Below are 17,254 nucleotides of genomic sequence, written 5' to 3'. Positions count from 1 at the left end.
CTCTTCCGACTGAGCCAGCCAGGCACTCCCGAAGTAGTTTTTTATGTGAAAATAGGATTTAATCCCAAGAATATAGTTTCCTTAATTCTCCAAGCTTGGCAGAGTTTCTCATTATATATTTTGTGAAAGTTTATATTCAGTGAGGTGTTAAAAGTCCTGTTTCTATAGTATATTTTCTGACAACATGGCTTAGTCAAATAGTGGGACTTGGGAACAAAGAGAAGTGGGCGGTTTACTTCTTCCTCAGGTCATCTCTTTGGCTTTGACAAAACTCTGCATGGTTGTGTTATGGCTGAAACGTTGTTCATCTCCGTCTGCAGTACCTGTGGTGAAATGTAATTGCATTTCTTTTATTATGTTTTGGTTTTCAGACACCCAGTGGCATCATTTTTCCATTTATTCTTTCGCGTCAGTGCAGTTGTAGTCTATCTTCTCTGTGAATTGTTCAGCAGCAGCTTTATTGCCTGTATGGTGACAATTATCTTGTTGTTGTCATGTGACTTTTGGGCAGTCAAGGTAGGTTTGATCGTTTTTATTTTAACATTGTGTTTACTGTGATAAGATTGAATGATGCATGAACTGTGAAAAAAAAGAAGACCCTTAGCAGTTTGGGTTTGCGTTAATTTATCTTTTTGTTACCTGCCTCACCCTCATCTGTGTTAATATCCTCAGATCGCATGTAGGTTATTACGTGACTCATCTGTCTGTGCCTTACGTCAGCCTGCGTCGGCTTTAAAATTACACAGATAAAATGTGACCAGCAGCCACAGATCCTGTATACTGCTTCTCATTTTTTTTTTTTTAAGATTTTATTTATTTATTTGACAGAGAGAGACAGCCAGCGAGAGAGGGAACACAGCAGGGGGAGTGGGAGAGGGAGAAGCAGGCTCCCAGCGGAGCAGGGAGCCTGATGCGGGGCTCGATCCCAGAATGCCGGGATCACGCCCTGAGCTGAAGGCAGAGGCTTAATGACTGCGCCACCCAGGCGCCCCTACTGCTTCTCATTCTTATACTTGTTTTGCTTCAGGGTTACCTCTAGGTGTGCTGTGTAGGGTTTCTAGAGGAGAGCCCAGAACAGATCCCGCACACATTCTTAAGGAGTGGCCACCATTCACAAAGGCTCCTCTGTGTTCCAGGGTGGTGTGTCTCAACCAGGACCAGTTTCGTCCCCCAGAGGACGTTTGTCCGTGTCTGAAGACATTTTTGGTCGGCACGGCTGGGGTTGTGGGAGGTGTTTTATTGACATCCAGTGGGTAGAGGCCAGGGATGCGGCTGAGTGTCCTCACACGCACAGGACAGCCCCCCCACAGCAATGATCTGGCCCCAAATGTCCGTCGCGCTGAGGTTGAGAAACCCTGTTGGGAGGGATGGGAGGGAGTAAGAAATGGCTTTAAACTCAGATGCAGTGATAGGTAGAGAGGTGGATGGATGGACAGACAGGTACCTAGATAGGTGGACATGTGATAAAGTAACTGTAGGAAAATACTAAGCATAGACTCTAGTGGTAGGTGTGTGGGTGGTCACTGTAAAATTTGACTTTTCTGTGTGTTTGGAAATTTTCATAGTAAAATGGTGGGGGAAAAATCAAAGGTAACAAAAAAGCCAAAGCTAATTTTGGGATTTCAGAGGCATGTGTATTGACTCAGAGAATAGGCAGATGATACAGGTCTATTCACAGCCACCAGCCCCAACATTTTTAGACCTCTTGACTCTTACGACACCAGAAGTGGCTGGCTTGGTGGTGGCCAGCTTCCACAGGCCACAAAGCTCTTAAGAATGAGTGTAAAGGTCTCTTTTATTAGGCTTTTCTTTTGTACTGTCTTTGGCTTGTATTTCTTTGAATGTCTTCTGCTGCTTTAGCTCTGTTTACTGTATCCTGGTCACAATTTTTGTTTTGAGGCATGTTTCGTTTTGTTGCTCAAGTAATTTCTGTTTAGCCAAATAGAACACGGCCTCCGGTTAGTTCTTCCTGGTCATTTCCCAATTCTTATAGTTAAATAGTTAAATCCTTCTGGGTTTAGGGTTTTAAAAAATGTGGCCCCAAAGTATATTTTCTGATAAACTTCTCCTTCTTCCCCCTCCCCCTCTCTCTCCCTCCCTCCTTTTTCTTCTTCCTTCCTTCCTTCCTTCCTTCCTTCCTTCCTTCCCTGATTTTATTTATTAGGGAGAGGGAGAAGCAGACTCCCCACTGAGCAGGGAGCCCAGGGCCATGACCTGAGCCGAAGCCAGATGCTTAACTGACTGAGCCATCCAGGCACCCCAGGAACTTAGTTTTCAAGTTCTAGAGGCCAGAAGTCCCACGTCAAGGTGCCAGTATGGTCAGCTTCTGGCGAGGGACTTCTCCTGGGTTCCAGACTGCCAGTTTCTCCTTTTATCCTCACATGGCAGAGCAGAGGAGGAAGTCAGTATTTACTGATAAATACTATATCTCCTGACTCTTAGTACCAGTCTCATTCGAGAAGGCTCCACACTGTGGACCTGATCTAATCCTAATCACTGCACCAAGGCCTGACCTAGTACTGGGGGGGTGAGGGGTGGTTAGAGTTTCAACTTACGAATTTTGGGGGGACCCAAACATTCAGTCCAGAGCAACCATTTTTAGAGATATACAATTATAGAATGTATGTAGCTACGGTCAGGATATATGGGAGCACATAGGTCTCAGTAGCTAAAGAGCATGGGGCTTAGGAACACATTAGGGGGGTGCCCGGGTGGGTCAGTCGGTGAAGCATCTGCCTTCGGCTCTGGTCATGGTCCCAGGGTCCTGGGATCCAGTGCCACATTGGGCTTCTTGCTTAGCGGAGACTCTGTTCCCTCTCCCTCTGTTCCTTCTCCCCCCGCCCCCGCCATGTTCTTTTTCTCTCGCTCTCTCTGTCTCTTTCTCAAATAAATAAATAAAATCTTTAAAAAAAAAAAAAAGGAACACATTAGAGAATTGGAAGAAGGGACAAGAGTTCATGAGAAAAAAGAGAAGGGTGATGTTTATTGATACGCTTATCCTGTCACCTCCACCCCTGCTCGTGGCGCTGTTGCATTATCTTTATTTTTTTGTCCAGGCCTGGTATGTGGTGGTCTTTGTTAACTGGATATTATGGGAGGTAGAGCTGAAGATTTTTTTGGTTTATGATATGTTACACTGAGATATGACCTTACCGTAGGCCTTTAAACAGTGCTTTCAAAATGTGTGTGTTTGTGTTCATCTTTACCAGAACGTCACAGGTAGACTCATGGTCGGTCTGCGTTGGTGGAATCACGTAGATGAAGATGGAAAAAGCCATTGGGTGTTTGAATCCAGGAAGGTATAGTGCCCCCTTTTCTTCCCCCCAAAATATCATTCGATAAATTATGTGCAGATTACATTAGAATATTTACGGGTGACGTATTCAGGCTTAAAAGTACTACCCCGGCTCCCTTGGCATGTCAGCACTAAACCCGACGGCCTTTTCAAACTGCATTTTTCTGTCTGGTTGAGACTGGAAGTACGGTGTGTACAGGAAAGCAGCCTCTGAGTCCGAGTTTGTTCCGTGTGCTAAGCTGTTTCTCAGGGGCTGCGGATAAAGGGCCTCTGAGGACCCTCAGCTTGGTGTTGCTGTGCCCGGTCTCTCCAGGGTTCTATCCCCGTCAGCAGATAACTGCTTCCAGCAGCTCCTTCTGTCCTTGCTCCCACAGTCCGCTTCCACATGTGGGCAGGGAAAAGAGAAAGAAAAAGAGGGATTACAAGTAGATAGGAAATCCGAATCAACCAGAACAATGTTCTTTAAGCCTCTAACTCCAGGAGCCCTTGGGGATGCTGATCTGTTTTGGGTTAGGCTGCTTATCTGTAGCGAACATTCGGTTTCCCTGTGGAATCAGCGGGGGAGGCAGAGCACAGAATTCTTGGAGAACACTACTAATTAAGTTGTTTGCCTTCTGCTTGGAAGGGCCTTGACGAGTTCTACTTCTGAGAAAGCAGTACTGTGCTTAGTGATAAGCCCATGTTCCTTTACGTTATAAAATCTGTATGGACTTCAAATTTCTGGGTATTACTGAGACATTTTGGCCGTTGTCCAAAATCCCCTGATTCCATTTCTCTCTCTGGACCCTGACTTGACCTTTTAGTCTCTGGGATGATTATAGCCTTGATTTCCTTGATCCTTAGATCCTACGGTGTGATTCAAAGCTTGCTTATGAATAAACGGTACAAGAGCAGGAAGAATTGAATAGCAGCCTGTCAGAAACAAGCTTTACTTTTACCCATATCTGGGGTCATGACAGACTGCCCATTCTGCCCTGAAAATACAAAATCGTTGAGTTAAAGCATATTTAAGCCAGTTCCGAAAATAACATAGTGGTAGATATACTAACTGTTCTTTTGGGGGTGGGGGATTTCTAACTTGAGACTTGGGTCATCTTTATTAATTTATTCAGATTTTAGATTTAGGTGTTTTTCATTAAAAATGTGAAACTTCTTACTGATAAATACTATAATACCAGTTACTAAGTTTATGTTCTTTCTTAGGCATCCGCTCAAGAGAGTAAAACTGTTTCCGAGGCTGAATCAAGAATCTTTTGGTTAGGACTTATTGCCTGTCCTGTGCTGTGGGTGATATTTGCCTTTAGCGCGCTCTTCTCCTTCAGAGTGAAGTGGCTGGTGAGTATCAGTGAGGATGTCCTGGCTAATTTGTTAGGATGTCTGATGGGTAATCACCATAAGCAACCATCTGTGTGAACATTCGGGACCTCTCTTGAATAGGCAGCTCCATTACGTGTTTCCCAAGTTCCGTTCCCCAACTCTGCTTTTCTCCAAGAATCCTCTTAAATACCTAGTTTCACCCATTCCCCTAGTGCCCAGCAGAATTTTGATTTCACCCACCTTTTACAGAGCTTGCGATATATTTATCACAGTACGATCTTGTTGGATGTTCAGTAAACGCCAAACAAACATGTTTAGCTTCGTTTGGAGCTAACCGAGGAGTCTTCTCCGAAAATACCAGTTGGTAACTTGTTCTGGCTGTCTATTGCTTATATCATAAATCTTCACAGAACACGGTGGCTTAACAATAAATTTTTATTCCCCCCATCAAGCTACAAATAAAATATAAATAAGAAAGCAAACAATGAAATAAAATAATTTAAAAAATTTTATTCTCTCTCACAGTGTCTCTGGTTCAGAAGGGGGGGCTTGTGTGGGAGGTTATGCGTTGGGGTCCACGTGGTTGCAGTCAGGCGTGTGAAGTCCCCTGGCCAGGTGGGGCTTCCTCACAGCGTGGCGGCCTCATGGCAGTGTGAATGCTTCCTCGGAGGGTCGGGGCTCCGATGGGGAGGGTCTGAGCTCAGAGGCTGAATTGCCTTTTATGGCCGTGTGTGTTTGCTCCAGCTGCCATAACAAAGGACTGGCTTCTGGGGGGGCTTAAGCGACAGAACCCATTCTCTCACAGTTCTGGAGGCGAGAAGACCCCGATCAGGATGTTGGCAGGTTTGATGTCTTCTTTCCGAGGCCTCTGTCCTCGTCTTGCGGATGGTCGTCTTTGCCTTGTGTCTCCGCGTGGTCTTTCCTCTGTGCACATCTGTGTCCTAATCCCTTTACAAGGACACCAGTCGTACTGGATTAGGGTCCACCCTGGTGACCCCGTTTTACCTTAATTCCCTCTTTATTTTTTATTTTTTTAATTCTTATTTATTTATTTTTGAAAAAAGATTTTATTTATTTATTTGTTCGACAGAGATAGAGACAGCCAGCGAGAGAGGGAACACAAGCAGGGGGAGTGGGAGAGGAAGAAGCAGGCTCCCAGCGGAGGAGCCTGATGTGGGGCTCGATCCCACAACGCTGGGATCACGCCCTGAGCTGAAGGCAGACGCTTAACTGCTGTGCCACCCAGGCGCCCCAATTTTTTAAAGATTGTATTTATTTATTTTAGAGAGAGAATGAGCAGGGAGGAGGGGCAGAGGGAGAGAGAGAGAAGCAGACTCCCCACTGAGCAGGGAGCCCGATGCGGGGCTCGATCCCAGGACCCAGAGATCATGACCTGAGCTGAAGGCAGATGCTTAACTGACTGAGCCACCCAGGCGCCCCGTTAATTGCCTCTTTGTAAACTTGTCTCCAAATACAGTGACATTCTGAGGTGCTGGGGTTAGGATTTCAACAGTAGAATTTTGGGGAGACACAACTCAGGCCTTGGCAGCAATCTAGGTCAGAAATCATCACTTTTGCCACCCTTCCCCATTCAGGGGAATGGGAATTAAGCTCTGTAGCTTGATGGGGGGAAGGAGAAGGTTCTAGAAAAGCATGTGGAACAGATGTTATTGCTACCGTGTTTGGAAAATACAATCTGTCACTTGACCCAAACTGTGATTCTTGTTCATTTCATAGTTGAGTTTATCTCACTTAACATTTAGTGATACCAGGTATCTTCTGGCTTTAATTATGTTTTTTTCCCATATTTTGAATATTTCCTTCTCTGTTCTGTTTTGCTCTATAGGCTCTTTTTTCCTTGTGTATGCACATACATACTTTCCCTTTTGGGATTTGGGAGGCTTATTGTGTATTTTTAGTTTTTCTAGTAGGTCTCTCTTACTTTGTTTTTTTGCTTTTTTTTCTAAAGATTTTATTTATTTATTTGACAGAGAGACAGCCAGAGAGAGAGGGAACACAAGCAGGGGGAGTGGGAGAGGAAGAAGCAGGCTCATAGCAGAGGAGCCTGATGTGGGGCTCGATCCCATAACGCCGGGATCACGCCCTGAGCCGAAGGCAGACGCTTAACGACTGAGCCACCCAGGCGCCCCTCTCTTACTTTATGTTTGTATCACACCCTCTTTTGTGGATTGGGAAACGTAGTGAGTCTGTCTTGGTTTCCTGCTGTGAAGGACGGCACAGTTAACAGCCATGCTCTCTTCTGCCTCTCCTCCCTGCTTCTGCCTTTGGATTTCTGTTGCTTGTAGGCTTATTTTAGTTGTTTTAAGTGTTGTTCTTAAACAGGTTTCTTGACCTCTAGAGTCTGTTAGAAAGGGAACGAGAGAAATGCTCTTCTGTCCCTTCTGTTGTTTCTTCCCTTCCTCTTGCCCGAGCTCTGTTCGCTCCAGTATTAGTTTTGTCGTCAAGGTTTAACAGTTATCTTTTGAAATGATGTTTCTTACTGGGTGTTCATTCTTTGATCTGTTAAAATACACTGATTCAGTTCTATCAAGTGCAGCTTTTCCTTCTACCTCCTGTTTGGCTAAATTTCATTGTTGGGTGATTTTTTTTCCCCCAAAAAACCTTATAGGTGTTCTTTTCCTTTGGCTCTGTCATATTGAAGAGTATGAGCCTGTTGGGGCTCCTGGGTGGCTCATTTGGTTGAGCGTCCGACTCCTGACCTCATTTCAGGTCTTGATCTCAGGGTTGTGAGTTCAAGTCCTGTGTTGGGCTCCATACTGGGCTTGGAGCCTACTTAAAAAAAAAAAAAAGAGAAAGAATATGAACCTGTTGGCTTCATTCTTAATTTTTTTTTTATTGTTCCTATTTTTTATTTTAAAGTAATCTCTACACCCAACATGGGGCTCTAACTTACACCCCGAGATCAGGAGTTGCATGCTCTACCGACTGAGCCAGCCAGGCGCCCCCCTATTGACTTCATTCTCGATTGATGACGTGGCGGGGTGGGTCACAGATGCGTTCTCGCAGCCCTTAGAAGACATTACATCATCGTTTTCTTCTATTGAATGTTGCAGAGAAACCTGAGGCCGGGTTCACTTAACCTGCGTGTGAGTGAGTGCATCATTTCTATCCCTGGATGAAGAAATTGCTTTTTTTAATTCTTGAGTTTTAAAAAAATCCAGTGTGTCCTTGCGTTTGTCTTTCTCTATTGACGTTTCTGGAAACTCTGTGCTCCTCGAGGATGTAGACGCAGGTTTTGCTTTGAATCAGGATGGTTGTCTTCCGCCAAGTGTTCACGTTCGCTTATGTTCTGTTTTTGGGCTTCTCTAATTCTGACGGACCATTCTCTCTCTGTTGGGTCATTTTTTATGTTCTTCTCTCCCTCTCTCACTTTTTCCTTTCTGCTGATTCAGTCAGCAAGTCTTCTGAGGACCCTTCCCGATGCCGGAGCCGTTCCAGGCCCTCGGGTGCGGTTGGTGGCCAGCTAGACAAGGTCGCTGCTCTGGTAGAGCCGCCCTGCTAGTGGAACACGCTGGAGGGGACGGCGGGGTGGGGGTGGGGGTGCGACAACAGCGGGCCGCTCCCAGCGGGCGCGGGTGGGGGGGCAGCGGCTTCCTTCTGCACTTCCTCAGCTCTGCCAGCCCCATTTTCATCTCCTCCTCTTGCCCTGCGTGACCTTGACGCGCCTTTGAATGCTTATCTTCAGATTCCTCATAGGGTGAAGTGTTCCCAGAAATGCTTTCATTTTGGTGGGCTACGTTTGTTTCAGAATAGATTCTTCTCCTTTTTCACACTGTGTTCCTTTCTTATTATTTTCGCCTCCTCCCCCCTCCTCCTCCATCATCATCATCATCTTCATCATCGTCCTTCATCATCATCATCATCTTCTTCTTCCTCCCCCTCCTCCTCCATAGTTTTGCATGGATTTCTTTCCCTCTTTCCCTGCAGTTTGCGCATGCTTGCAGCGGCAGCTCTGGCCCGGAGACCTCTTCTCCATGCTGCCTTCGTGCAGGCGAGTTCTCCTTGACTGCCTCTGGGTGCTGTCTCAGACGTCTGGGCTCTGCTCTGGTGGCCTGAGGTGTGGCTGTGAGGAAGAGGACACAGCCCGGCCTCCGGCTGCCTCACTAGCTCCTTTGGGTTTTGCCTTCTCTTAGGTAGTGCGGTTCTTTCTCCTGGGTTCATGCTGGTGCTACTCTCCTGCTTTGGATCGTTTGAGAGGCACCGGAGACTTCGCATCCATCTGGGGGCGGTCAGCGCAGTCCTTCCCTAGCACTGGTTCCACGTCCCTAAAACAGAGCTGGGAGAGGTTATGTGGAAGGTGGTCTGGGATCCCATCATTCAGGCTGTCCAGGAACCTCTTCCTGCTTCTGTCCCGCTGGGAACACGGCATGATGATTGCTGGTCCTTCTGTGCTACTCCTACTTATCCGGGGGGCATCTCCCGGCAGGCTGCTGGGATTCGTCGCCTGTGTTGGTGGTGGGCGGTTGGGAGTCATGTCTCCATCTGCATTTTTTCTCGGGGCTGTCTGTATCCTTTGGACTCCTGCCTCCAAGATGTTGGGGTGGTGACCATCCGTGAAATTTCTGTTAGAGGGTCTTTGAAGAGTAAGGAGCTGTGTAGTGGGTCTTTCTCCAAACACCAGCCACCCCCCCCCCTTTAAATGTTTACTGGTACCAGCTTATTTGCCTTGTTTTGAAACCTGTTTTTTAAAACCTCTTTTAAACCTGTGTATTTTAAAAATCTTTTATATATTAGGGATAGAGAGATCTTGCTATCTGGCTTTACTGTACCATCGTAAACCAGACGTGTGCTTGTTGTAACTAATAAATACATTTGAAGATTGGTTGCAGGGCCCGTGCTCCTGACACGTTAGGAGTGTCCCAGTTTGAGAAGCATGAGAAATTGAAGGAGATTTATTTAAATAAAAATATAGTTGTATGGGGCGCCTGGGTGCCTCAGTTGCTTAAGCATCTGCCTTCGGCTCAGGTCACGATCCCGGGGTCCTGGGATCAAGTCCTGCATTGGGCTCCCTGCTCAGCGGGGAGCCTGCTTCTCTCTCTGCCTGCTGCTCTCCCTGCTTGTGCAAGCGCTCTCTCTCTCTCTCTCTGTCAAATAAATAAATAAATAAAATGTTTAAAAAATATATAGTTTTATGTTTATTTAGGTAAGTAACAACCTTGTATAATTCTTATGTGTTTATTTCTGTGAAACACAAGTTTTAAACAGCCAGTACAACTCCACTTACTAGGAATTTGTATCTATTCCTTAATTCAACATTCAAATCCTTTAGCTTCCTTAAAATCAGCTGCAGTTTGTTAAGAGTTAAGGAGAGTAAGTCTGGATTGGCGAGAGATACTCTGTTTAGCTGTGTTGCTTTTTAACTATAGAAGCATTTCTCCAGTAATCCTTATAACAGCAGAGGGGTTGATGAGTTGTTTATTCTAGAGCAGGGGTCGGCAAACTATGACCTGTGGGCCAAATCCAGCCCAACGCCCGTTTTTCTAACTTTTCATTGGAACCCAGCCTTGCCTGTTGGTTCACATATTGTCTGTGGCTGCTTTTAGGCTAGAATGGCAGAGTTGAGTGACTGTAACAGAGATCGCATGGCCCGCAGAGCCTCAAATATTTGTTATCTGGCCTTTCACAGAAAAAGTTTTCCAACCCCTGTTCTACAGGAACCATGGGACCTCCTCACATTGTCCTAATTGACTTTTCTTCCATAATATTTAAAGAGCAGGCTTGAGTTTCTTATTCTCAGTGTTTAATGATCTTAGTGGGGTGACCTATAGGTTCCCGGATGTGGCCACCAGGAAGAAACTACTCTGCCAAGTGCTTTTCCTCCCAGTGCTCCCCATGCACCTCGCTCATCACAGGAGGCAAACGCCTGTTGATTGCTGCCCGGCAGCTCTGCTTTGCTCTTCCAGAAGCCAGTTGTCACGCGTACATGTCAGCATAGAGCGGAGATTCCCCCCTGCATGCTCTCGGTTTACTGAGCTTGATCTCTTGACCATTCTTTCACAATTCTTTTTTTTTTTTTTTAAGATTTTATTTACTCATTGGACAGAGAGCACAAGCAGAGGGAGAAGCAGGCTCCCCGCTGAGCAGGGAGCCCGACAATGTGGGACTCGATCCCAGGACCCCGGGATCATGACCTGAGCCGAAGGCAGACGCTTCACTGACTGAGCCACCCAGGCGCCCCTTTTCTTTTGTAATTCTTAAAGGAATAATTAACATTTGAGCCTCTTCTGAATCTCTGTTTATTTATTTATTTTTATGTCTGTATTTGCAGACCCATGGAAAATCCTAGAGAGAGGATGGTCCCTCCACTGCATCCTCAGGGGCTAGCGTGGGGCCTGGTATATAGCATATGTGTGTAGTAAATATTTGTTGGGTGGGTGATGAGTGCCTTGTGCTCAGCGGGTATTGGGTGGGTCTGTTCTGCCAGGTGAAGGAGTCTCATTGGCACAAGCCCCACCCATGAGCTTCCTTTTTCCTTCTCTTTCCTATGACAGTCTGCTTTGTCTTGGTGGTGGTGGTGTTCTGTTTTGTTTTGTTTTGTTTTGTTTGGGTCACAGAGGAAGGTCAGTCAGTTTTAGGCCAGTAATCTTTGCTTATTTTTTCTGTCCCAGGCAGTGGTTATCATGGGTGTGGTGCTGCAAGGTGCCAACCTGTATGGTTACATCAGGTGCAAAGTGGGCAGCAGGAAGAATTTAACCAACATGGCTACATCGTATCTCGGAAAGCAGTTTTTAAGACAAGTAAGTGTTTTCTGGATGTAAGAGTCATTTCGATGTGCGCACTGACTAGTGCAATCATTTCTAATTCTTACAGAGTTTGGTTTTTAGGAAATACTTAAAAAATAAGCTTTTTTAAAGCACGTACTTAAGTATGAGATGATGATGATAAAGTTATGTTAACAACTCTTGACTTTTAGGACATTCTAGAAATGTATTGTCAGTGCCCTGAAATTATTTTATTATTTATTTATTTATTTATTTATTATTTTTTTGGAAAAATTTTATTTACTTATTTATTTTTTAAAGAAAATAATTGGTGGGGACGGGGAGAGGGAGAATCTTAAGCTGGCTCGATGCTTGGCACGGAGCCCAATGGGGGCTTGATCTCATGACTCCGAAATCATGACTTGAGCTGAAATCAAGAGTCCAACTAAGCCACGCAGGAGCCCTGCCCTGAAATTGTTTTAAAACCGGGGATAAGCTATTATTGATAATAACTTATTTAAAAAAAACAAACATTAAGTTCAGTAGCTTTCCATGATTTCTGGTGGCTCTAAATGAAGTTTTGGAGAACGTATATTATGATTTTAGGATTTTATGGTAAGAAAAGTAGAGACATAAGACTGTATCATTAAAGATTGTTTTAGAGTACTCAGATTTGTTTGTTTTTTAGAGTATAAAGGTTTTACTATAGTTCCCCATTGTGGAGATTTAGATCAGGGGTTTCAGTGGAATAGGTGAATAGTTACTGTTAAGTCACTTGGGAGAATTGACTGGGTCCTTCGTATGATAGCTCACATGTGTTTAGTGCAAGACGTTGGGCAGAAATCTCATACAGGACAGTGGTTTTCAAACTCGAACCTGCCTAAGACTCACCTGCAGGGGGGCGCCTGGGTGGCACAGCGGTTGGGCGTCTGCCTTCGGCTCAGGGCGTGATCCCGGCGTTATGGGATCGAGCCCCACGTCAGGCTCCTCCGCTATGAGCCTGCTTCTTCCTCTCCCACTTCCCCTGCTTGTGTTCCCTCTCTCGCTGGCTGTCTCTATCTCTGTTGAATAAATAAAATCTTAAAAAAAAAAAAAAAAAGAATCACCTGCAGGGCTAAAACAAAGATGGCTGAGTCCTACTCCCAGAGTTGACCTGGTGGGGTCTCACAGTTTGCATGTCTAGCAAGTTCCCAGGTGGCTGGTGGTCCCGGGACTACATTTAGATGGCTAGAGCCCTGACAGATTGAGTGACTTCTTAAGGATATACAGCTAATACAGGGTACTTAGCTAGGGCCTAACCCACCTCTTCTCACTTGAAATTCATTGTTCTTTCTATTCTACTTATATAAATGATGAAAAGTCCAGAAAAGGAATAATCTTGTAGGGACACGATTCTCTTCCTGAGGGGTTTTTGCACAGTCCCAGGTACATCTTTGCAGGGGTCCAGTGTACGGTGATTGTCAAGTGTGCGTCGACTAGTTTTTTCCCTTTGGATTTTTAGTGTTTCTGAAGTGTGAGGGACATTGAATACAGGGAAATTAAGCCTTGACCCTGACATAACATGGGTAGGGTCAGTAGAGTTACATGGCGCCTGGCAGTTTTCTGCTGACACAAGACCGACTTGCTGGACATCTTGGGGGATCCTTCGATGTACTTCTCCGCATGTCCATGATTTTTAACTTCACTGGGCCGTGCACTTCCTGTAAGGGTGTAGCAGCTGGCCCCGCTTACAGACATGGAATGTTTTCCTGGTGCTTGAAGGCTGGCATGTCAAGTGGAATAGTTCTCACTATGAAGGAGTTCTTTCTCTTTTGCAGAGCGCCGGAGATGAGCAGACTTCCTGAAGAGAGTGAGAGCAAGCTCGTGTGTCCTGTTGCACGGGGGAACAGCTGAAAGATTCTGGACCCTGAGGCTTTTGGAACTCAGTCCATTGTTGCAAAGAGGAGTGTTGGGTTTGTTTTGCCAGTTTAAAATTTACTTTTAAAAAATGGAGAGGGAGTTTTCATATCACGTTTTTATTCTCTTTCTAGCATTGGGGGCTTGAAAGTATGGTGTGGCCAGGAACATTGTCAAAAGTGGTTCCTGGTTTTACACGTGTACGCGCATAGTCCTATAGTGCCCGTATATCCCAGATTACTGAAAGTGCGTGCACGTACGTATGTGATGGAGACCTTTGCATTTGGATCCGTAGAATATGGGAGGATGTTCTCCGTCTGTCTCAGAAATCTAGGTGTGTACATATTATTTCTGTCGATTATTGTCAGAAGAAAGTTTTGCTTCCATGGTAAGAGTGAGCACTTTGGCTTACATATAAATTAGCGATCCTTGTTAATTTTACAACTTAATATATACTTCGTGATGGAACTTCTTTTCTTAGGCACTCACAGGCAGGTAAAAACCACATTTGGGCCAGTGGTTAACTAGTTTGTAAATTTTATGTTCATTTGTAATAACTCATGTACTTAAGGCCCAGTTAATATACATGGAATTTTCAGTATATGTTTAGGGGATTCCTTAGAGGTTGCTGCTGTTCTATTTATTTTTTTGGAAGGGATGGCTAGATTTTACTTTAGAACTTTCCGGAAGCTCTTCAGTGGGCCTTGGCCTCCTGAAATCTATCTTTTATCACTGAAAGAATATTATTCTTATGTCATAGTGAGAATAATCATTTACATACTTGGCATAATAAATGCCTAAAAGACATTTTATTGTATGAATCTATTTTTTGTTTCTTGCTATAATGGGGACATTGTAAATCATGCCTTTGTATTAATGGTATTTCTTCAAGCAATATATGTCACAATCTACAAGCGGTTGTAGGAGTCTATAAATTCTGTTGTAGGTTCTGTAAACTTTGTTGGAGTCTTTTAACCAACAGATTATTTTGTGGGATGTATTTATACATTGTTAAAAATTTTAAAAAGATGTTTAACTGAATACGTGTCTTTATTGGAGTGATAACTTTGAAGGTGCATAACTTTATATTTGTATAAAACTCTACTGTTTACAGAGCACTTCAGCACGTGTTACCTCCTTTCATCCTCACGACAAAGCAGTTACGTGTGACACCTGTTTACAGCTGACGAAACGGGATTGTAGGTTTACCGAGTGCCTTGTCCAAGGAAACACAGATGACAGGAAGACCCACCAGGACATACTGTGGTTTTTAGAGGAAATATTTGTCACTAAATGTCTTTTGCTTTCTTGGGAATCAGTAGTTTCTTAAGTGTTTACTTGCCATTTTGCTTATACTCGTCTGGTGAGGAAAGTCGATACCGCGTAAAGACGCGTGTTGAATCAGAAAGCTCTAAACTAAATCTTTAGCGCTGAGAGTCTGATGGGGGCCACGCTGGTGTGGTTCCTGAGGTTGCTGGGTCGTAGGAATCGAACTTTGGAATATGCGTGTGGCAGAAGCTACGACTTATTTCCCAAGGTCCATTCTTCCCTTCACCAGATTTCCCCCTTATTAGCAGGGACGGGGCAACAGACAGCTTTCCTCAGCTTTTCCTGCATCTCGGTGTGGCCATGTGGCTGCGTTCTGGCCGGAGGACGCACTTGCAGGAAGTATTCTTAAAAGGAGGGGCCTATGGGTGGCTCCGTCGGTTAAGCACCCGACTCTTGATTTCGGCTCAGGTCATGCTCTCAGGGTCCTGAGATTGAGCCCTGCCTGGGGCTCTGCACTCAGCGGGGAGTCTGCTTGGGTTTCTCTGTCTCCCTCTGCCCCTGCCCAATCAATCAATCAAACAATAAAAAAAAAAATCAATCTTCAAAAAAAAATAATAAAGGGGTCTACCCGTCCCATTCCAGTTTGTCCTCCCTGCTAGCTCAAATGCAGACATGACAGATGGAGCTTGGGCAGCCATCTTGACCGTGGGATGGAAGCCTCTTTGTGTGAATAACAGAAATAAGGTAGGGATTGTCTGAGTTCTCCCTGACAGGGATAGCAGCCCTGAGCTGCCTGTCTGAATTTTTAGGTGAGAAACAAACTTCTCTCTTGTTCACGTGTTCCTGTTTTGGCTTCTCTGTTGCTAGAGCTTAGCGGAATTCTTATCAGTACGTCTATTTTTAGCATCCCCCATAATTGTTTCCGTAAGTATAGCATTCAGTAAACACACATTTGTCCTTTTCTCTGTGTGGTAATAAAGCTCCTGTTACTGGTGCTAATGAATTCAGTGCTACCAGATGCTGTTGCTGCAGGAACATTTCGTGGTGATGTCAAATAGTCATTTTGTTACGCTTGCATGTGCTGTGGGCAGGGATTTGGAACTGGCCCGGTGGGACAGTTTTTCTCTGCTGTATAGTATCTGGGGCTCAGCTGTGACGATTTGAAGGCCCGTCTTTACACATTGGCGAGGGGCAGGGAACTCGGGGGGTGTCTTCAGCCACGGGTCTGGAGGTTGATGTTGGCTGTCAGCTGGGAGCTCTGCTAGGCTGTTGTCGGAGCACATCTGTGATGTCCTCGCGTGGTCTCTGTAGGCTTATTTGGGCTGCTTCACGACCTGGCAGCTAGAGTTTCAGAGCGAGCTTCCCTAGAGAAGCACATGGCGTTTTTACGACCAGTCTGAGAATCCTCATGACATCACTTCTGCTCCTCTGGTGGTTGACACGGTCGCCAAGGCCCCCCCGAGTTGAAGGGAAGGGTACGTGGACCCCAGCTTGATGAGAGGACGGTCAAGATTAAACAAGGTCATGTGGGCTGGGAGAGACTGTGAGCCTTCTTTGGAAAGTAAAATCTGCCACATCTGCTTTAATCCTCTCACCAAGACTGAAAAGTTACTTGGGAGAGGCCAAGAAAATGAGCATTATTTTCTCTTTTCTCTTCCCTGGATCAGCCTTGAGTACAAGTGAACTGGCTGCATCGTGCCATTAAAATGAAAGCAACATTGCATTTTATAGCTCCCAGAGTATCTATACTTGGACCACACCTCTGAGATAAATAGGCCGGGGTGTGTGTGTGTGTGTGTGTGTGTGTGTGTGTGTGTGTGTGTAGGGGTGATAGCGTATTCCACCATGGGGTAGGTACTAGGATCCTTTTAAATTGGTATGACTTTTTAGAGCTCATCAAAATTCCTCTGTATGTATGATCTCCTTTGTTTTTTTTTTCTTTCTAATTTCAATTTTTTATTTAAATTCTAGTTAAGATATACGGTAAAATTGGTTTCAGGTGTAGAATTTAGTGGTTCATCACTGACCTACAACACCCAGTGCTCATCACAAGTACCCTCCTTAATGCCCATCCCCCATTTAACCCATCCCCCATGTGCCGTCCTCCATCAGTCCTGTTTGTTCTCTATCTTTAAGAATGTCTTATGGTTTGCTTCCCTCTTTCTCTCTCTCTTTTTTTCTCCTTCCCCTATCTTCATCTGTTTCGTTTCTTAAATTCCACATATGAGTGAAGTCATACGGTATTTGTCTTTCTCTGACTTATTTCACTTAGCGTGAAATACACTCTGGCTCCATCCACATTGTTGCAAATGGCAAGATTTCATTCTTCTTTATGGCTGAGTAATATTCCATTGTTTACATACACCACGTCTTCTTGATCCGTTCATCAGTTGATGGACATTTGAGCTCTTTCCATAATTTGGCTATTGTTGGTAATGCTGCTATAAACAGAGGTGTGTGCGCTCCTTTGAATCAATATTTTTGTATTCTTTGGATAAATACCTAATAGTGCAATTGCTGCTTGTAGAGTAGTTCTGTTTTTAACTTTTTGAGGAACTTCTGTACTGTTTGCATTCCCACCAACAGTGCAAGAGGGTTCCCCTTTCTACGCATCCTTGCCAACATGAGGGATCTCATTTGATTCACCCCATAAGCCCAAGAGGGAGGACAGACCATTAATCGCCTCATGTTACAAGTGCATAACTAGGACTGAGATAAGTAAAACAAATTTTTAAAAAAAGATGTACTTAGAGAG

The 17,254-nt window shown here is 44.8% G+C and overlaps 1 protein-coding gene across 3 annotated transcripts in view; it reads left to right on the top strand.

Moving 5' to 3' along the window:
- LOC103658559 (trans-golgi network vesicle protein 23 homolog B) overlaps positions 1-14,259 on the top strand; it is a 19,622-nt gene extending 5,363 nt beyond the window's left edge. For 2 of the 3 annotated variants that reach the window (XM_040630064.1, XM_040630065.1), the window contains exons 3-7: positions 372-516; positions 3,210-3,299; positions 4,499-4,630; positions 11,242-11,370; positions 13,152-14,259. In XM_040630064.1, coding sequence (XP_040485998.1) covers positions 372-516; positions 3,210-3,299; positions 4,499-4,630; positions 11,242-11,370; positions 13,152-13,178 — 523 coding nt within the window. In that variant the 3' untranslated portion in view covers positions 13,179-14,259. The remainder of the gene's footprint in view (positions 1-371; positions 517-3,209; positions 3,300-4,498; positions 4,631-11,241; positions 11,371-13,151) is intronic. The other variant, XM_040630066.1, reaches the window with a different exon arrangement.
- Positions 14,260-17,254: the final 2,995 nt, after the last annotated feature.

Source organism: Ursus maritimus, unplaced genomic scaffold (assembly GCF_017311325.1).
Source record: "Ursus maritimus isolate PB19 unplaced genomic scaffold, ASM1731132v1 scaffold_14, whole genome shotgun sequence".
NCBI classification, from domain to species: domain Eukaryota; kingdom Metazoa; phylum Chordata; class Mammalia; order Carnivora; family Ursidae; genus Ursus; species Ursus maritimus.
Note: the sequence above shows the minus strand (reverse complement) of the source record. Positions and strands in the feature narration are given on the sequence as shown.